General features: G+C 34.1%; 1 protein-coding gene across 1 annotated transcript in view; it reads left to right on the top strand.

Annotated features, from left to right (window-relative positions):
• The first annotated feature begins 17,231 nt into the window (after positions 1 to 17,231).
• The window catches only part of LOC118200550 (sodium/potassium-transporting ATPase subunit beta-like), a 42,212-nt gene continuing 36,633 nt past the window's right edge, over positions 17,232 to 22,810 (top strand). The window contains exon 1 of the mRNA XM_085811527.1: positions 17,232 to 17,439. Coding sequence (XP_085667653.1) covers positions 17,313 to 17,439 — 127 coding nt within the window. The 5' untranslated portion in view covers positions 17,232 to 17,312. The remainder of the gene's footprint in view (positions 17,440 to 22,810) is intronic.

The following is a 22,810-nucleotide window of genomic DNA, read 5'->3' as shown; positions in this document are numbered from 1 at the left end:
CTTATAGGTCTTGAATTGGATTTTTCATTTCCTTGAGCGACGAAGAAAGTGCGGTTCTGCAAAAAGGAAAAGATCAGAAGAATGCGTTCTCTAGGAAGTCCCAAGTTGATAAGCTTGAAGACGAGCCCCTCAAGCCAGACGCGGTCAAGGGCTTTTGCCACGTCCAGCATAAGGAGCGCAACACTTTGCTTGTTATGGAATGCAGATCCCACAAATTCTACAATTCTTATTTGTTATCGAATAGTAATGAGGTTTTTTCTGAATCCGTACTGATCATTAGGTTCCAATCTTGTGAGAATAAGTCTTTCATAAATTTTACCAAGGCTGGATAACAAACTGATTGAACGATAGCCATCAGGCTTCGTCACATCTTTACCCGGTTTGGGAAGAAGAAAGATCTTGGCTTGCTTCTAAGGATCAGGGAAATAATTGAGAGTAAAACAAGCGTTGAGAATACTAGCGAATTTGCTGATAAGATTTCTAGGTAAGGTTACGAAGCATTTTATTAGTAATTTGATCACTTCCAGGAGCTTTTTTGATGTTGAGATATCTAACAATATTAGTAATTTCCATAAAAAAGTAAGCCTTTGGGATATTATGAGCCGAAGAAGAATGAAGCCAGGTATACTCATAGTTTTTCAGAACATCTTTAAAGGTCTGATTCATGGGCTCCATATTAGGAGTAAACTGCTTTTCCAGGTATTCAGCGAAAATATCAACTTTATCTTTAAGTGAGTAGGCAATTTTAGTATCCGTATAAATAGGTCTATTGTTAATATTACGTCTTTTAAGATTTTGAAGATACTTCCACAAAGAACCATCATTAATATTAAGTTTAGAAATAAAATCTTCTCTTGTTTCCTTTTTAAAATCAGTGACAAGCTTCTTGATTCTTCCATTAAAAATATTGATTTCTCTTTTAAGGGCAGGGTCCCAGTTACGGTGCCAAAGCTTCAGCAATCGGTTTCTTTCTTTGATAATATTTCTGATACTGCGAGGGAGTAGTTAATTGAATGGTAATTGTAGCATCTCTGAAAGCTTTCAGTATACTGTAAGTGAAGATTTGAATGGCAAGATCGATATCCTGTTTGGTAGAAAGTGAAGTGAAAATAGGAGTATGTTTGATTAAGATATTGTGAAAAGTAATCCAGTCAGTATTATTTCTGGTAATAGGAGGGTCGTCTTTAGAAACACCAAGAGAAGCAATGACAGGTACATGATCAGATGTAAGTTCTGCCTTGACTTCCAAGGAAATAGGGATAAAAGTATTTGTAAGGATATAATCCAAGATGTCCTAGAGATTTGGAGAGGCAGCACGATAAGTGGCTTCAGAAGGTACATGTAATGTGTCAGGATGATTGCAGATAAAACTATGCATAATACGTCCATTTGTGTTAGAACGACGACATCCCCATTCGAGGTGCTTAGCATTCATGTCTCCGGCAATAATAACTTGCTGATCTTCAGGAAGTAAGTTTTTTAGCATATTTTCAGAAAGTCGGTTTCGTGGTGGATTATAAATAGCCGTAAAATGGATGGTACCAAATTGTGGGAGTATAACAGCAACAGTCACACTTTCGAATCCAGAAGCAGAGTTTGTCGAGACAAGACAGGATTGCAGAGCGTTTTTAACAAAAATTGCAGCTCCTTCTCTTCTTTGTGTAAGTCTTTCCCCTCTGTAGGTGCAATAATAACGCTTTAGTTATATAAATAACGCTTTTAGTTCTTTCCAATTAAATATTTTATCATTTATATAAATAACAGGTGGCGCTTTGCCTTTTTTGTTTTGATCGTTTTAGATTTCTTCATTTATCTGAGATTCATTTGGAACAACAGAACTAGTGTTCATTGATTCTTGACTATTAATGGTAGGAGTAACAACTGGTTTGTGCTGAGAAGGATTAATGGGACGAAAATGACCATTTTTCCTTTTACCCACACTACGATCTCCTTTGGGTTTTTGCTCAGTTTCGTTACCTGAACTATCCGTTTCTTGTTCGAACGTAATTTCATTTGAATTGTCTTTATTTGGCTTATTAGGTGATCCTTTCATACGTTTTCTTTTGATAATTTTCCATTCACTTTCTGTAGATGTAGAAGGAGTTTCTTCTTGATGTTCTAATGACTCTTCAATTTCTTTGTGAGCAGTAGTTAAGGCATCATACATTTTCTGAAGTAGATCAAATTCTTTGCCTTCTTTGATAGAAAGATTTCCATTTTGCTTCTTAATTCTCAGCTCCTCAACGGTAGCCGCAAAAATTTTCAAATATGGTTCCATCATTCATAAGCAAATTGATGGAGTCCGTCGCTCCGGAACCAGACGCACACGAAGGTGTTCTGGATGATCCGGCGGGACTTCACAAGGCCCTTGACTTCAGCACTGACAGTCAATGCTAAAGGGTAACAATCCAGACCAGTAAAAAAATCGAAGAATCGAAATCCAACAATTCAGTGATGAGCGATCAATGGCACAATATAAACAACTACAGGGCGAAAACGCAGACGATCTCCAACACCGAGGCGGGGAAAACACGTCATCCAAGTACTGGTAGAACACGCGGGTGGCAACTCGCAGATGGAAAAGAGCGACGTCGACAGAACCCCTACCCTTACCGCTGCTCCACTCGAGAATCTTATGACCTGCTTTAATGCTGAATGCTTATGCTTTACCAGGCAAGAAAGCTTGGTTGTCGAAAGCTCTGCTGATGTAACGCCCTGAGGGCACTTCACATGGAAGCAATCATATGAATTCCCACAATGGGAGGATGCAATGAAGGAGAAAAAGAAGGGGAAAGCGGACCATGGTCCCTGAAGGAGTTACAAATGGACCTGACATATCGGAGTAGGTAAATTAGCGAGGGAGGCAGTCAAGATGAAAACGTGTAATGTGACTAGAACGGTCAGAAAACTCAGTAACGTATGAACAGATACATGAAAAGTATATACAGGAATATGTTACAGACAATATATACTACAAATAAACAAATGCAAGCTCATGTATTCAAGAACGCATGCCAATTATGCGTGAGAGATGAAACAGCTCAGGTCACGAAATTATGGTCGCGCAATCTGTGCGCAGTAAATGGACGGATGGTAAAGTCCTTCGGATCTATGCAGTAATTCAGTGTGGCACTAAAGTTTCCTGAGTCCTTTTTGGAAAAATTTATCAATGAGTCTATGCAAGTAGACGTCCATTGTCTCTAGCTTGAGATCATTGTGAAGCAGAGCATTTCTGATATAAAAGTGGGCCCCTGTAATAATTCTCAAAATTTTGTTCTGCACTATCTACAGCTTCTTGATGTTTGCAGGAGAAGCGGCGGACCAAGCCGGGGATGCATAACTCATGATGGGACGCAGAATTGCAATGTAAATATGACGTTTCCTAATAAGGCTAAGTCCAGAGTTTTTACCTAACAGGACATATAGCTGATTAACAGCCGCTAAGGCTTTACCAGCAACATGTCTAATGTGAGTATGCCAGGTGAACCTCTGATTGAGTATAACCCCCAGATAATTCGCATTATTAACTCTTGGCACACGTTGTCCAAAAAGATACAGAGGTTACACTGAGGTATTATGGAGTCTTCTGCGCCCTATAAGTAGGAGTTGAGATTTCGCAGCATTGATGGAGATATTCCAATTAGCCCACCAGTTTTCAATTTGAATAGTAAAGTCCTGAAGAATGCTAATGGCTCTGTTGGGTTGGATTGATCTGACAGCTACTGCAGTATCATCTGCATAGCATGCCAGAATCATATTGTTACTAAGATTTGCCTTAGGAAAGTCCGCTGTGTAGAACGAATAGAGCACCGGTCCCAAACAGGAGCCTTGTGGGGTACCGACCTTAATCCTAGTATATGTGGAATAGCTCTCACCGCAGTTCACAGTAAACAGTCTATTAGTAAGGTAAGATTTCAATAGCAGAACGAGTCCCTCCGAAACTCTAATTGAATCAATTTGTAGATAAGTCCCTCATGCCCATCACGCGGTCAAAGGCTTTCGCCACGTCCAGCATGAGGATGGCAGTGCAACATTTATGGTGCAGGGCAGACCCTGCGAATTCTATAAGTCGAAAAAGTCGCTTGGTTGTTGAAAGATCCTTCCTGAACCCGTACCGGAAATCAGGTAGAAGGTGCATATAAGGGTACATACAGCAGAGGATGATTCTTTCAAAAATTTTACCTAGCGTGGGTAGTAGGCTGATAGGACGAAAATTTTCAGATTTGGTACTGTCCTTTCTTGGTTTTGGAAGCAGTAAAATCTTTGCAATCTTCCAATGCTGCGGGAAGTAGCACTGAGTAAAACAAGCGTTGAATATTCCTGCAAGTTTACAGACTGCATTCTGAGGCAAGTTACGAAGCATGTAATTACTGACTCCATCTATAACCGGGAGCTTTTCTCAGCCTGAGCTTCTTGATAATACTTACAATTTCTTTTGGGAAGGTGAGACTAAAGATATTAACTGCAGTTGGTTTATTAAGCCAGTCCATAAGCTTATTTTTCACTACGGAGGCAAAGTTGACATCCACAGGGCTTGAATTGGATGAAAATTGCATTTCTAGTTGATTCGGAAAGATTTTGCATTTTTCAGCATCAGAGTAGGCAACAAGATCATTGTGGGTAACTGGCTTAGCATATTCATGGATCTTTTTGAGATTTTTCGTAAAGCTCCAAAACGAGTCACTGTGCGACTCTAATTTCTCAATTTTATTATCCCATTTTCCTCTTTTAAAATCATGGATTGCTTTTTTAATATTCTTTTGCTGATGCGATTCAGTTCATTTTTAACTGCAGGGTCGCAGGAGAGATTCCAGCACTTCCGGAACCTGTTTCTCTGTTTAATTAGCTCTCGAATATTTCTGGGAAGCCTTGTAATATTGTTAGTCTGCAGGATTACTTTTGTGGCGTCTTGGTATGCATCGTTCAGGCAAGTAGTGAACATATCAATTTCCATATCAATGTCTGCAACGCTTTTTAGTGGATTGAATCTCTGGAGTCTTTTCTTGACTATATTATGAAAAGTCTCCAATCAGTATGGGGGATGAACTTATCAGTGGGTTCATTAAAAATTCCTAAGGTGGCCACAATAGAAAGATGATCAGAAGTGAGCGCTTCATGCACCTCCATAGTCATGCTGATGACCGCATTCGAAATAATAAAGTTCTTATGACCTGGAATCGTAATTTCTCTTAAATATCCTGCCAATTGCGCAGATCAGATGTGCTGTAGCGACAACCGTTCATTCATTGGCAGCCAAAATGTAAAATTTTGCATTTTCTATCGAAACCTGTATGCATATCAATTTGTGTCCAATTTGCTTTATATCTTCTCGGTGCGTCGTTTTTTTTTTTTTTTTTTTTTTTTTTTTGTTTTGTTTGTTTTGTTTAAGAGTGTATTTTCCATGCTTTTTCCTGAAATAAAACATTTGTTAACCAAATACCATACACATTATCCCCAATTTCTAGGATAGAAAACTATTGCTTTGAGAGCGATAAAACAAAAACATAAGTATTTTGAGCTGGATTAACCTATTATCATCCAAGTGAAGTATTGAAATAGTCCCAGAATAACATCAGCACTAGTTCAGTCTTATGCAAATTTAAGATTATTTTCCATTTTGTTTTCTTTTTTTTTTTTCCCCTTCCTTTTGAGCGTTAGAACTTTTTTTCGCAAATAGTTCGAGAATAGTTAGTAGAATAACCGTCCTGGACGGTTATTCTACGCTACGAGAGTCGACAGCAAGTTGTGGGCCGCCAGATGTCGCTGCTAGTAAAAAACAGGTCTGCCCGACATCCTATATTCTCTGAGTACGGAAGTTGTCGAAAGCGCGTGAAAAAGTGTTGCCGCGTCGTCAATCAGGGTTGTGCAGTTGACGTACTAAGTAGACAATGGCTTTGTATGTGTTTTCGCCGCTGATTTTTTCATATTTAAACGAAGAATACGGTCGTAGATCTCTGAATCGGTGGCGAATTTATAGAAAATATGTTGATGCTTTTGCTCTGCCAAAAGATGTTTTCATTGCGTATTTCAGATTGTCAAAATTTATCGTTATTTTAATTTGCGATGAACTGAGAAAGTATTTGCAGCCACATTCAGAAAACAAGAACGCAATTTCTACTGAAAGAAAGGTTATGCTGTTCCTGAAATTATAGATATAAATTGTAATTGTATGCTTTAAAAATGTAGAAGATAATAAGTTTATCAAGCACACAAACCTTCTTCATTTAATACAAATATAGACATCCGATAAGCTTCTTGTACAGCAAGAATTACGTTTACTTTAAAATCTAACAGTTGAATACCTTACAAATAATACTGTGACCACAAAAAGGAATGTCGTTCATTACGCGAAATTCACACTACTGTAAAATAAAAATAAAAATAAAAAAATATAAAACTATAAAATAGCTTTAAAATATTTTTTTCAGTAGCTGTACTACTACTAGTGTGATACTTTTAATAATACGTTTTAGCACAGAGGGCCTATTAATTTCGTTTTGCCATTTTGTGGCGCTTCACTTTTCAAATCGTTGCCACCAAGTATTATCGCACTCTATTATATTTAAAGAAATTAAATAATGAGGAATCTGCAGAATGTATGAATGTTTCTCGCACTGTGATAAAACAACGGTACCTAGAGCCATGAAATGCTGAATAACATAATCCTCCATCCTAATGTAGGCATCTGGAGGCCCATATTTGGAACTGGGAATTTGTTTTATTATCTATTTCATATTTTGTAAAGCATTTATGAGTTTTTGATTAAGAAACCCAACGATTTCAAAGCGAGCAATGCCAACATTGTACGGGAAAAAAAAAAAAAAAAAAAAAGAGGAAAAAAAGCATTTTCATCTCTAGCGCGCGAGACTATGTATTGGAAATTCTAAAGATATGCTTTTTTAAAATTATATGATATTGCTGTTGAATTGAATTTTATGGTTTAAGTGCGAAAAACATGATATTTAATAAATAAAGGTAACACGCAAAAAGTTAAAAAATGGACCTTAATATAAAATCTGAAGACTTTCAGATTTTTTTTTTTTTTTTTTTTGGTGTGTGTGTGTGTGTGTGTGTGTATAAATTTTATTATGTTTAAAACTGATTCCTAAGTGAGGACTTTCTAAGGGAAACTGGCTCCTATACACGTTACACATGGGGAAAGCCACGAAAACGGCGGCCAGCTCGTTCGCGGGATTCGAACCTCGGACCAAACTACCTGCGTTCAGCGACTCTACCGCTCGGCGGCTGGTGGGCTTGTTAGTAGAATTATTATTGCATTATGCTATAAAGTAATAATGCTATAAGACTGAGGGGTTTTCTTCATGGAATAGTACTTTTGTAACCTATTATAGTATTCAAAAATCATTGTTTCTTTGCAAACTTTAAAAAAAAAAAAAAAAAAAAAAAAATTACTGTTCATAGCATTCTCATTTTTACATTGATTATTATTAGTTTTCTATTTAAAATGTGTCGAAACGCTGGTTTGACAAGGACTTCAACTGCAGGAGACCTACACTGATTATTTTTACTTTAGTACCTGCATTGTGAAAATATTACTATCTTTTAATTATTTTCACAGAATAAAATCTTTTGAGAAGGAAGAATATTTAAACTGAGCAAGCAGTTCTTATATATATATATAATTAAAATAACAGCAATGTAATATTAAAAAAAAGGTATTAGTAATTGTGTGACAAAAATTGCAAAACGAATTAATCACACATACAGGATAGATTAGTTTAATTTTGGTTATATATTTTATATTGAAAAAATATTTTCTTTCATGTTAATTATAGAATAAATTATTTGAAATAAAGCATTTTGATGCGTGTGTGATAGTTGAATGCAGCAGCAATCGGCCATAGTGAATGAATTTTATTTCTTTTCCTGAAAGAAATAATTTTCATAGAAAAATAAAATAAAAAAAAGGAAGAAATATTAAGAAAGAAATAATTTCTTATTTAAAGAGATATTTTTCCAATAGAACTGTAAAATAAATTGCGGGAAAACAGTTTTAATGTAAGCATGGGGAGGGGGAAACTTAGTTTGCTATTAGACTGTAATGCAAATTAATCATATTATAAATTTAAATGATTAAAATTGTTTATTTCTAAAAGGATTTGAAGTAAGCTTAATTCATCTACTCTTATCTATTTACCATTGCTTTCGTGGTATCCCATATCACTCTTTATTTCTTAGCTCTAAATTCCTGCGTTAACTTTCCCCTTAAAAAACGGGATTTTCCTTCACATAAGACAGCAGCATATTCTGCTGCATGTTGGTCATAATACTGTTTTGTGCAATTTTTTTCGAATTACAAATACAGCGTGTGAGTTAGTGAAATAATGGGAGAATATTCCTAGAACTTCAGCCAGCGCGCACTATAAATTTCGTCACTCGTCTGTACTGCGATTGGTTTAAAGCTCCTTGAAGCCTTGTCCCCTTTCAGTAAAGTCAAATGGACCCACCCGCCCACCAACTGAGGACCACAGAATGGCTTTCTCCGATAAGTTGTGACGGCTGTCTATACCGGTTTTTTTGAGTCAATATTGTTCGCTTAAGTTGTAGACAGATCCAGTGACCATAGAATAGGCGTCCTGGATTGAGACATCGATGAGGCGGGTTTCCTGTAGGGATGTTTTTGTTGTTTTCTTCATTTGACATGTGAATAAGAACTAGTTCCCCTTAGAAAGTTGTCCAAAAAAGGTCTCTCTTCCTTTAGGCAGATACCTCTAATTTGCTTTGCCGTGTTCAAATAACCTAACTTATTATTCTAGAACTAGAAGTTCAACCAAGTTTTTATCAATAGTAATTTTTTTTACAAAGTTCATTTGAAGATACAACAGTAATTATAAAACTGTTTGACAGATTTTGTTTAAATTAGCATTAAATTGAAAGGAATATTCTGCATTAGATAGTGAAGCACTGTTTTTAATTTAAAAACGAACATCAAAGCATTGTGGCGCAGATTCAAGGATGGATCAATCGAAATCATTTATTTTTATTTAAACTTCCTTGTTTGTATCGCGAGAACAGGAAGGAAGCAAGCATTTCAATATTAAGATTTGAAGAGGAAGGAAACAGGAAATTCAATATGCAGCTTCAGTGTACCTAAACAGCTGAATTACTGATAAAGCTGACACAAAAATTAAACCTTCCTCCCAAATGCTTCCGATTATGCATGCTTTGTCAACTCCTATACATAAAACATTTTCGAGTTCGAGGAAGATTTCCACATGAAAAGAAAAAAGTCGACTTTTATTATTTCTCACTAGCGCACCCATGTCTCTAAACAACAAGCATAAAATGTATCCCATGATTCCAAATATTTTAACACCTGAATGTGTAGTTATAGTTCTTAGGATATGAAAAAAACTAACGTCTGAGTTTTTTGTTAATATTTCTTTAGATCATTTATCATTTTATGGTTTCTTCATAAAGAATGTGGAATTAAATTTAATGTAAAACTATTTATATTTACCCTCATTGTCCTGAATTTCTACATTTGTATTATTTCGTAATTTTTTCCCCTTGTTCCTCTCGCAGAAGGAGGACAATACCAGTTTAATCATTTATTTCTCTATAAAACGCGGGCATTTTAGTAACTTCTAATAAGGGTTGCATTCTTCAATGATACTATTATTGAAGAATATAACACGTATTAGAAGTTTGTAAAATCAATAGAATAAAAAACAAGTTCTGAAAGGGCTCAGATATGACGGTCACCCAAAATGATTTGTTAAGGTTTTTGTTCGCTCTTGCTGACTTCGCAGTCCACCAGTCTGCTGTTGCACTCACTCCTGCTAATCCACTTATTTTTGTCTTTTTAACTTAAGCAACATTTTCTTCGCACTTACGCCATATACAATTCAACAGCAAAATTTAAAAAAAAAAATTTTTAAAGCAGCATGTGTTAGAATTCCAGATGAAATGTTAAGTGTTGTTAGCATACATTTTTCTATTTTTTCAGTCTCTTCTCAGTTTATCATATCAATGTACAGTGTTCTTAGTTAAGATGGCTTGCAAAACATATTTTTTGGAGGGGGTTATTATTAACGTTTTGTATGTTAAATTTATTTATTAAATATCACGTTCTTCTCATTTACACCATATAAAATTCAGTTGAATAGTAAAATCACAAAATATTTAAAAACAGCATATTTTTAGAATTTCCGATTTACAGTGTCGCGCGCTGGATGATAACAATGTTTTAATCCATAGAGTGTTGCCACAGCTTGTTGAATTCGTTAAAAATTCTTTAAAAGTTTCCAAAATGCGAAATTCAAAATTCGGACTTCCAGGTGCAGATGTTCGGTTGGAGGACTACGTTATTCAAAATTTGATGACCCTAGGAATCGGTATTCTTCCACTATGCGAGAAATATTCACATATTCCTGCAGATTCTTCATTACTTAATTTCTGTAAAAGTAATACGAGGCGGCACTAATTGGTGGCAAGAATTTTAAAAGTAATTCATACATTTAACGTGATACCCCGTGAAATCACATTTCGAGACTAATAGCCCAATTGGGCTAACGCCCTTTTGGCCTAATAAACAAAACTAGAGTTGGGAATTATCTGGAATAATAACACTTTCGACAGTTCCATTCCACTGTCTTCTTTGGCTATTGCGAAGGGGAGGGAGGATTCTAAAATTTCTTTCCTGAGTAAAAGTTTCTAACAGATTTTCCTTAAATACCTCAAAAGAAATCTCTTCGCGGTGTTTATGAGTCTTCGTTCGTGAATTTGGTGTTCTGGCAAAACAAAAATATCCGCCATTCGATGGAAATACCATTAGATGGATGTAATAAGCTTTGCGTGCTAGATTGTAAGCGATCTAGTGAAATAAATATGCAACTACATTTTGAATAATTAAGTTTTTTCTCCGTTAAATAAGTGCAAGTTTCCACATGTCCGTAATTATAGAGAAATAATATCACAGTAAATTCTTTTTTTATTCGTAATCATTACAATTACAGTTCTTTCGGATTTTAAGCGTGAAGTGGAATCAGCATGTGAAGCAAAAGTGATGTAATATTTTTCAAATATGACTGCATTTGTAAGGTTTTCCTTATTTTGCATAACAAATTTATTTTAAGTTTGATACCTGTTCTACGCTTCTCAACTTCCTCTCACATTCTCTCGCCAGGATGTAAGTTTAAATTTAAGTGAAATGCTATTTAAACGTGTGAATATCTCAGTTTATTCAGAGCGTGTTTCGCTAGCCAAGCGCACGTTTCGTTGTTATTTCGCGGTCACACTAGTAAGCCTGTTGGTTTTATCAGATCAGTATCACGCCGGTTAGATTCCTGTGAGTCCTCCTCTTAGGCGTAACTTAAGTACGATCTTGCACTATTTATTTCAGGCTTGACTTGTATTATATTCTACGTTTTAGTTTTCACCGCAAGTTTACGGTGTCTTTGTAACGCACGAAGTCCGTGCCTTTCTTTAAGTAGTTTGAATTAATAAAGGGTTATTTTTACCCTTCGTCTAAGTCAGTAGTTTTTATTCACGTCTGTGCGAGAATTCGCCAGGTCATTATAAGGTCTATTCTAGTTTATGTGGAGCAAGAGAGACAGACTCTACACATTATATTTCAACTTAAAAATTTTTGTTCTTTTAAAGATTTAACATTTTTCATCAACTTTTTGAAACTTTAATGGCAAGCTCTTTTAGATATTGCATTACAGTTAGAAGTTTTTAAATTGCAATAACCACGTTATTCTCGAGATGCTGCTGACTAATTTGCAAACAGCGTATTAGCAGGGCAAAAGAAAGAAGAGCTGGGTCATCCCTTTGAGAGGAACAATGCCGATACTAACCCTGTTGGAGAGAATGCTGAATGTTGTGTGATGTTACTGGGTCCTTCACCTCGCCTACTGATCAGACCTCTATAGCAGGGCTTCTTAAACTTTTTTCAGTCGCGACCTCTTTTTATTACTGAGAATTTTTCGCGACCCCCAGGACCTCATAATATTTACAAAAATTTTGGGGGAACCCCCATAAGTATTGCGCAAATCCGACACACGTGTGAGTGAAACTGTCAATTTTTTCCACTTGTACTGTAATATACTATTGCACTTTTAGGTCATCAACTTTAATTTCTAATTTTAAGACATAGAAAAATGTGAAAATTTTAAATAAGTAACAGACGAAATGACAGCGTCACGTGCAAAGCAAGTAAAATAAACGTTTCTATTATAAAAATAATGCGTCCAAACGTTTTCCTTTCTTCTTTGTCTGTATTGTCTTATCTTTAGTTATTTTCAGATACATTGTGTAAAAATATTTGGTAATTGTAAAATTATTGTAATAAGTTAAAGAAATATCAAAACTGCTAAATTTTTTGGCGACTCCCTGCTGCAGGTCCCACGTCCCCCGGGGGTCGCGACCCACAGTTTAAGAAGAGCTGCCCTGCAGCAAGGCTCTTTCTTTAGCCCTGGCTCTATAGTGCGAAACCTTAGATAGTTTAACTCGTAGATTTTGAGGATTAAGTCCTTTTTGCTTGAAAATTATAACTGGGGACAGTTTAAAATTGAATTTGTATTTAAAAACTGTTTGCAAAGGTAAAATATTGAAAAAATGGTATCCTGTTTCTTCGCTACCTGCAGTAATATGTATCATAATACAGAAGAAATGAATGTGATATTTCATCAGTTTTCCCATGAAAGCATTCGTATAACGGAAGAAGGGCTGCACAGATATCAAACAGCGGATATTGTCAACATAAAGAATGCTTGAATATGCCGTGATAACTGAATATCACCTCAATGAATCTGATTATGAGGATAACATGAAAAAACGATTGCTTAAGATTATCCACAAAAAAAAAAATGTTATCCAGTATCCAAACTATTAATATACGTGACTTCGTTATTTATCTGAATACAACAAGGAAGCAAAGGCAGCAGAAAAGAAAAAAAAATTACAAAATACATTTGATAGAATTCAGAATTTAAGTCCTTGAAAGGCATATCTGGAACTTAAAAATGATAACAACAATAGCCATAAGGACTGAGAGAAAGCAACATTCAAAAACTATTTCCCAAGGTAATGCCAATAATTCAAAGGAATAGAAAGCTAATAATCGGTGTTGGCAAATTACACAAGCTCATACTTTAAAATTAAGTTCAAGTCAAAAACGTCACGATTTGTATATAAAAACCCGTTGGAGCTTGGAATACAACAAAACGGAACGGATACGAAAATTAGGGCGTTGTTTGACTGAAACTATTGTTATGAGCATGGTTGGCGGAAGAATGGTTATGCGCATGATTGTCAGATTTTGACATTTTCTGAAAATTTGGCTACTTCTACTAAGACGGTTGCGATAGTACGTAAGTACCCATTTTATAATTCAGTATCAGATGAACATTTTTTTCCAGTACATGCAGAAATTTTCTCACTTGGTAAATATTAGAAATATGTTAGAATATAATTCAACTAAGCTTTTAATTTTTTAACATAACTTGGGTATGCACTGAGCTGAGGAAGCATCTGAATCATCAGCCCTTAATTTAGCTGTCGGTTTCTATATGTATTATGCAAATCTATTTTGTATTTAATTTTTTTCTCGATTTGTTTAAAATTTTGGATTTTATGATTGCGTGATGATATTTGATTGAATGAACCCGAACCAAATTTACCAAAAATTTTCTCGAGTTTATCACCCCCCCTTCCCAAAATAAAATCTAAAACTGACATATATGCAAAATTTAAGATTAAAGTGTTTTTAAATTGAAATTAAGAATTAGATCATTTAAAATTATAAAATATCTTAATAAAATGCTTTAAAAAAAGAAAAAATTTCAAATATTGGGTTTTAATGAAAGTATCCCGCCACCGCAAATATTGTCCGTGCAAACAGTTAGAAGTTGGCTTGTTCAATCATATTTTGTCAAACGATTTTTGGCTATTCAAAGAAAGAGATTTGCTTTAGAACACTATGTTGCGAAATTTGTAAAAAATATCGTTATTATTAAGTACAAGTTGTCTGAAATAGAACTATCCCGCTACCAGATTAAAACCACCTTTACTTCCAGTACTGTTGCAAAATGTCAGCTATAGAATGCCACCAAATCATATGTACAGCTTTAGGTACTAATGTTTTATCATGTGTCACTGGTATCATGTGTGTACCGAAGGTTAAAAAATAAGGATTACGACATTCAAGAAGCAGAGCGCTCTGGTCGGCCTTTTGATGTTGATGAGGCCCGCCTGCGAAAACTTGTGGAAGATCAGTATGCAACCAGTCGAACGTTTGCTAAGGTGTTACACGTTAGTGCCATGTCCATTAGTAGTATTATGCATCGAATAAACTTGACGTACAAGTTCAATCATTGGGCGGCGCATGAGCTGACTCAAGCAGATAAGCGCAGACGTGTTCGGGCCTGCAATAATCTGCTCGAATATTAACTCAAGAACAAAATTCTCCACGGGATCGTCACTGTGATGAAAAGTGGATTTACTTCAACAACACAAGCAGAAAAGGGGGTTGATCTACGTCCGCTGATCCTGTCGGCAGAGTCGCAAAGAGCAATTTGACTAACAAAAAGATAAACGTTTTTTGTATCTTGTTTGATGGCCGTGGTATTACCCACAAAGAGTATCTGGGATAAGGTAAAACCCTCGATAGTAAGGTGTACAGCAAGATGCTAGTCAATGTCGACGCTGCTATCAAGGAAAAACGTCGAACTGAGTTCCGGTGCAAAAAAGTAATGTTCCATCAAGATAATGCAAGACCACGCATTCACCGGCTGGATTCTGTATTGACTTGAATGGGATCTTTTGCCACACCCACCATATAGCCTTCTACTACCTTTTCGCTCCTCCTACCTTTTTTCGCACTTGAAACTATATCTGGTGTTATCTTCCATTCTACACAGGAGGTTCGAAATGAGGTTGATCTGTTTTTGGACTCGCGATCGCCAAGTTTCTGGACCGAAGCTTTTAAAAATCTACCAAAACTTTCACAGAAAATCATAGATCTGGGTGGTGATTACTACCAGCACCAAGGATACTGCTTTCATGTTTGATATTTTTTTCTAACCTTATTAAGTACTTTTTTGGTAGAAAACGTGTATTACAACAAGCTATTATTCGCATTAACTACCAGTCTTCTGAAATTAGCTCAAATAATGAACTATTTCAATAACATTGCTATACTCAATAAAAATATATGAATTTTCGTCTTTTAGTATATTACAACTTAAAAGTCGAACTATTAAGCATACTAAAATAAAACAAATTTCTTTCGTATTCCTGAAACATTTTATGTGAGATGATTCTTTGTTAAATAACGATAAAATTGTGAATAAATCAGAAATTTGATAAACATTCAATTAGTAGATAATAAAATCTAAACAAATCCTTGAAATATACAGAAACGTCATTATAAAGGCTTTAATATTATATAAAAAAATTTAGATTTCTCACTATTTTTGGATAATTTCCTGTACATAATAAATAATAAATATCATAATTATTGTTTTAAAATAAAAATTTAACAACAGCGAGTCATTTCATTAGAAATCTAATATATTTTTACAGAAAAATCCGTGCATGGTATAACAGCTTTAAATAATATTAAAATCTTGTAGTTTAAATAATTTAAATAGATGAACATTAAGGTATTTGTGAATGGCAATATTTGACACCAGACTCGAGTGCCTCGTGCGACTCTTGTATATTGTTCTTTTTTCCTCCTGATTGCTTTTTGTTTTTACTAGTGGCACTAAGGCGTCGCACTTCGTATTTTGTTTCTCTTGTGTGTACATGTATTCTTCTGTGAAATAGTTGTTAAAAAATAGTTAATTATGTATGGATTAGTAATTAGGTACTTAAGGAAAAAATTTGTATTTAACTATTAGAAATTATGAATTTAAACTCTTGCTCATTTAATTATTTAGCACATTCAGTTATATTTCTCATAATTCGAAACTTTTATCATGTTATTCGATGAGGGGTAGGGCTATGGCGCCCAGGCACCCTGGTGGTTAAGCACCGCAGTTCACGTTCGCACGAAGAATGTAATTTATTTTTAAATGTTAGAATATGTTTTTTCTTCTAGTTTGTATGTCGCCATTTTTTCAGTGTTAAATAAAGTTTTTTCTGTGTTCCATTATTGGAGTTGCTTCATATTGCCAAAGTATCACAATGGGCATCATAGAAACAAGTACGTTTCATTGCTGTGAAGCAATGTTTTAAGTTCCCAGATATAGTTGTACATTTTTTAGACAGATAATTACACTCTGCTTTTAATATAATAATAATAATAATTTAATTTGCATAATAAGCCGTTTTGAACAATAATAAATAAAGCGTAGCTGGACAAGCAACTATGATAACAAAAACAGATCGTTAATAATATTAATTTATTTGGTATCTATACTAACAATAGAATAAACATTATTTTGCTTTTCGTTGCTATGAGTTACCAGACTGGCAGCGTCGAATTGTAGTAATCTGCCACAACAGACATGGCCCCCGCTTGATAGGTAGATTTGATTTTCAGAGTGTGATGAAAACTGCGAACCCTCGCTCCTTCTTTTCTAACATCCTTGCAAACAACCAATTCGTAAATATATTTCTTTTTTGCTGTCAGATTAGCGTTTTCAGAGTTTTGAATATCTCGCAATAACCTGCAGCAATCAATAATTAATGTATAGCGTAACCGACAATAACCAATTTTTGTTGCTATTATGGCATTTTTAGAATTTTTAACTAATATATAGGAAATCGAAGTTGAGAATGGTGAAAATAGCTTCCCACGAATTTTTGGAATCTGGGAGTACTTCTTTTGAAACTGAACTCCCCACTGTTCCGAAGGAGATGATGTTATAAACAAACAAAGAGACAGATGCGCACAGATTTTAATAGTATAGATAGATTATTTTGTAATTGGTATATCTGCAGCCATGTTAACAACATGTTAAGTGATAATATTTCTAGAAATTTTTTCTCATAAAAGTTTCCCTAAATGCATGCATTTAATAATTCATAGCATTTAAACTGAAATTAATCTTGAAGCCAAAATTTAAATGAAACTTTAAGTGACATTTTTTGGCCAAATTCCTCACAAAAAAGAAACAGTTAAGCGATTAATGAATTTCGCGGAAGGTCTGAATGTTTCCTAAGAGCCTTTATGAAACTTATTTGTTTTTAGAGGAATCTCTTTTGGTTTTAGACTGACTACCTTTCATCTAAAATGTAGCAGTTAAAAAGGAAACCGTAGCAATCGGAATCCATCCAGGTTGCGGCTGGCGTCAGTTTGTTAGTTGATCGATCGTCTGCGATTTGTTGGTCTGTTCACCATGGAAAAGATGGCAGGTGTCGATGGAGATATTAAATTCTCCAAAGAACCAGAAGACAAAAGCCTAAAAACTTTTATTTGGAATCCTGTAACAAAAGAATTCTGTGGGCGGAGTGGAAGCAGTTGGTGTAAGTGCATATTTGAAAATCTAAACTTGCTTAGCAAACACGTTACCCCGCCCTCCAAAGGTATATTCGAAATCAAAGGACATCTGATCAGTGGAGTTTTTACTATATTTCTTCTTTAATATTTGCATAGATAGTTGCAAGACTAACACTTTTCACCTACAGCATGTTTACGATTTTTCCCATATATTATGAAGTAAAAGAATGGACGAAAAAATAGGTTTATTAGATCTGGCTCTTTTAAGTAAAGGTCAAATTTTTGTATGTGACTCGTGCAAATACCTTTCGTGTAATCATATTAGAAGATCATAAGCTGATTTCTCAATATATGGGCATTTGTGCGTTGTGCAATAAAAAAAAAAAGTTTGCACCTTGTATTGTTAGTTATCATTCGGTATAGTATTCCAAATCCGATATCTTCTTGTGTTTTCCCAGTTATCTCCAAAAATGTTTCTCATGAATATCCTCAAAATTCTGCATGAACTTGCAATGAATGTTTCTCTTAAGATATCGTAAAGTAATCAATGAATTATTGTTAATACAGAGTCCATACTAACTGACCTTAAGTAATAATGGTAATACTTTGAAGGTCAGATATTTAATATGTAAATAAAAAGCATGAGATGCTGTCACATATGAGAAATTAAAAAATGTGCTAAATGAATAATAGATGAGAAAAATTTTATGTATATATTTAATCTCTTAAATTTTATGAGATTAAAATTTTTTTAAAGTCCTTTAAAATTCATGAGGCATGAAATGTAGTTTGTTAATATAAATTTTTTTTAAAGTCTTTTAAAATTCATGAGGCATGAAATGTAGTTTGTTAATAATCTAGAAATAATCATTTGATATTTTCTTAAAAATTATGACTCTTTCTACTATAGAAATCTGTAATAAAATAATTTTAAATTATATAGTATGTGAAAGTTACTTGGCTTTCGCATTTTATTAAAAATTTTTTATGTGGTTAAATCAAAGAATAGTTATTCATTTAATTGATAAGCATTGTAGCTCGCATTTATTTTCGGACACTTGTATTTTAGAAATATATTTGCATACATCTTGCGTAAATATTGAAACATAGAATTGACATAGAAATATTGAAACATTTTTTTTCCTAATATATAATTTTTTTTCTATTTCAAACCTGACTTGTTGAAAAGTAAATATCAGGAAAATGTTCCTTCTAATAAAATAATTTGTTCTGAAAGTGTTAACCATTAAGTTCTGTAATTATTCAGACACTCGAAATTTTTTTTTAGATGTTTTTGTACAATTTTTTCTTTTAAATGAAAATACATTATAAGAATATCATCTGCACTTTGAAATTATTCGTTTTGCAAAACGTATTAATAGTTTTGTATCTGAAGTGAACATGGCAAGACACTACAGATTAATGAGTAACACTGTGAAAAATTTTAATAATTCTTATTTTTTAAAGATTTTAAAAATATTCAAAATATATATAAAAAAAGTTCTTGATGTGAAACGTTTAATTACCATTGATGTAATGAAACTTTGCAAACTGTGTGGAACTGTTGAAGATGTACTGGAGTCTGGAACACATTCTACCAAGGAATCTTAGATTTATTCTACAAAAAAATCAAACAGTACCTGAAAGTTAGTACTGTAAAACATTCAGCAGATTCAGAAGAATAGTTTGTATTAAAAGTTAACATTTAGAAGAATAATTTAGGTAAATAGATAAAGTGGGCGATCGGGAAGAAAGAAATTGTTCATCAACAAGGAAAATAGGTCCGGCTTTTGCAAAATCCATGATAAAATTTTAGCATATTGGAGCAATGTTTTATTTGCAGAAAGATCTAAATTTAATATTTAATTCGAGCTAAAAAACAAATTAATAGGTGGCAAAATGTTATTTAAGAATTTAATTTTAAAAGCCTGTTGCCCACTGTTAAGCAAGGGAGTAGGTATAATGGTTTGGGTGATGTGCTGCCTTTGGAAAAAGAAATTTAAAGTTTATCAAAAGGCATATTGATAGGGATGGATACTTAAGTGTTCTTAATAAAAACATAAAAGCCTCTACAAGAAAACTTTTAATGCATAATGACTGTATGTTTCAAGCTGTATGTTAATACATAACATACAGCTTGAAATGTTTGCTTTTGTTAATTATACAACTGAAGTTCTTCGTATGTAATATTTTATATATGTACAGGGTATCTATAATTGAAGTACCTTATTTCAAAGCTGCCTACAAGCAAAGCTATTGATCAGAAAATTGTGAAATTTTGTGGTGGACTTAAACGGAATGAGAATCTTTCTCAGCAAAAGAAGAAAAAAAAAAAAAAAAAAATTAGTTACAGATAGTATGATCAGAGGGCATTCTATTAATAAATTATACATTTAGGCACACCTTTAGTGTAGTTTTACAATTTTACAAATTTTGTTACAAAAAACATGTTCTACGTGATGGCCATCGTTTTCAGCTACCATCTGAAATCGCAAGATGGTATGTCCACGGTTGATCGACTGTGTGTTCCACAATTGATTATTCTGACAGAACGTGCATGTATTTCCAGTTCCAAGTTTTCTGATGCTTTCAGGTTTTTTTTTTTTTTTTTTTTTTTTGTTAAAAATATTTACACAAGGTGCTGGGAAAATATATGGCGAAAATGTAAAAGAGATGGAGGGGACTGAAACAAGCAGATTTTGTAATGGAATATGTGTACCAAAATGATGCCTTAAGGTGTTATTAGAACGCTCTTACCATTCATGAGAATAAGGAGACTGCTAAAAGCAGATGAGAGAAATTTAATGGAAAATTCTGTGTACATAGAGAACAGGGAAAAATTAAATGCTTTGAGAACTGCTAAGTCGTGACATTTTTATAGTGCTCATTGGGAAAGGATCATTTAAGAAAAGTGCAAGGAAGCACTTCCGCAGAGAACCCGGTAAATGTAAACATCGCCAACTTTGGCGATAATAGTTCAAACCTGGTAACCCAGCGGATTTATCCTATTTGCTTGTCTTGCGTTCATTTTGTTGAATTATCACTGTCGTTGTTCGCTTTAACAACGAATAGATAGAAATATTTTTGTAGGTAGATGCCGGTTTTCGGTTCGGGATGAAAGGAGGTGTGAATGCTAATTTGTTACGCAGCTGTTCCAAAGCCGCCTGCAATTAGCTTCAGGGGGCTTTGGCTGTTCACGTTGTGTTCTTAGTTATTAACAGCTCTAAGAACCATGAGGTTTCCAACCTCTAAAATAATTTGTTTCCGTAGGCCGCAAAAATGTACATGTGCATTTTAAATAATTAAGTAATGCTTTTATTTTTATTATTGGTATTGTCATCTAAAATTATGAGAATAAATCAATTTTTATGGCGTAAAATTTTAACAAGATAATGTATTGTTAATGCTTTTCTAACAATAACCTTTCAGAGAATGGCAGGTGTGACATAAATAGATGATTAAATTGAAATAAAAAATATTATTGATTATCTAAGATGACAGAATAGTTTGATGCATCACCATGGTCATCAAAATTAGCAAACCGCTGCTGGTGTAAGGAATGTATTGTTTTCTATGTTAACTGGAATTTAAGACAAATTTTTTTCATTTAACGAGGTAATTTCAGTACATTAATACTAATTTATATTTTTTAAATGAATTTTTATTTCCGTTATAAATGTTTATATATTGTCTTATGCTTAATATATTCTTTTCTGTGCTAACTTGATCGTATATCACGTTAAACCGGTTAGTTTTACATCTACATGCTTATTATCTGTAAATTTTTACTACCATATGCTTAATATATTGTTTTGTCTGCTAACTTGAATTTACATGCACTAAAAATCATGTTTACGGCTCGGCTCGGCTCATCGTCGATGAACCGCGAGCTTGGCGAGTAAAAATGCAACGGCGCCAACGGGTTCTCTGCGGATGAAAACCCAAGTGCATTTCTGAGGATTGCCTTAACTTGAAAATATATATGAGGTTCTAAAGATGATTATTTACATATCCATCTCATTTAGCGCCATCTGTTAGGATATTATATAGATTTCTGTATAATAATGATTACTGTGGGAGTATAGTGCTTAGCTTATTTCAGTGTCTGGTTTCACCTTTAGTCCCATACAGTTTATCACTCCACGTGCATGTTGAAACTTCAAAGGACTTTTCCCGCGATTTGTGAGGCCGTAGGTTCTAAGTCTGTAGATATGGGCATATGACTGTTATAAGAATGATTAAATGGCTATTTTAGAACTACATGATAAATAATCAGTTACAGTGGATATGAAGAAAATAGATCTCGTGACTTGATCAAAGCAGTTGTCATTGAGAGTATTCAACAAATTGCGAGGGTTGTTAAGCATTTTTGACATTCAAAAATGCTATGTATAACATTTTCGATAATATAATACCAATGTTAAGCTGATGTACTGAAAAATTGTAGTTCTTCAGCAGCTTGCTTGGTGCAATAGATAATTCCAGAAGGGGGAACAAAATATGTTAGTCAATATTTCTTATAGAAATGAATTACATGTAAAAATATAATAAATTGCTCTTTAAACATCCTTTTATTAGAAATTGTAGTACTTCTTTATATTTATTACCCTCATCATAATGGTACTAAGTTTATGTGTACTTCCCACATAAAGTTTGTGGTTGCCATATTTCCACAATTCCTTTCAGTATGGCCCAAAAGCATTTTCTTGTTCCTAGGACTTTTGCCACATGAATTCTGCAAGATATTTATGATTCACAGTGAAGTGAATGAGCAAAGCTAGCCTTTTTCTTGCTTCTTTGTTATCTTCATCAGTCTGAATAAACTGATTTCTCTTGTACATGGTCCACGATTTTTGCCAAGAGGGTTGTTTTTAGAACCTGAACAAGAATGCATATGTTTGTACATACCCACCAAATCTCTTCTGTTGTGGGAGAATCCTGCTGTGTTCTTTTATGGCCATACATTCTCTTATTTGATTGTTGGATTAAATGTAGAAAAAATGCCTCTCTGACAAAACTGTTCTGGTCAGTAATCATATTTTCACAAAGATTGTTTCTAACACCACTTAAACACCACATCCTTTGCTCATGCTCTTTGCAAGGTATTTTACTGTTCAGTACTAACTGTTTTACTGCTGTCTTCATACTTCTATTAAATAAAGCCATTTAATAATTAAAATTTTTAAAGTTAATGCTGGAGTAAACTATTGAGTCCCCTTTCTTCCCCAAAAAGAAAGTTTTAATGTAATTAAAATCATTATTTAAATTATTGGTACTTTTCCGTTTTGCCGGAGCAAACGATAAAGTCGCCAATAATGGTACAACTGATGCCAAACGGAATATCTTCGCTGGTAAACCTTTTACACCTCATTTTCAAAACAAGTCGCAGCCATTTCT

This window comes from Stegodyphus dumicola, chromosome 2 (assembly GCF_044657685.1).
Source record: "Stegodyphus dumicola isolate Sdum_Otavi_A_Nest chromosome 2, ASM4465768v1".
Classification (NCBI taxonomy): domain Eukaryota; kingdom Metazoa; phylum Arthropoda; class Arachnida; order Araneae; family Eresidae; genus Stegodyphus; species Stegodyphus dumicola.
Note: the sequence above shows the minus strand (reverse complement) of the source record. Positions and strands in the feature narration are given on the sequence as shown.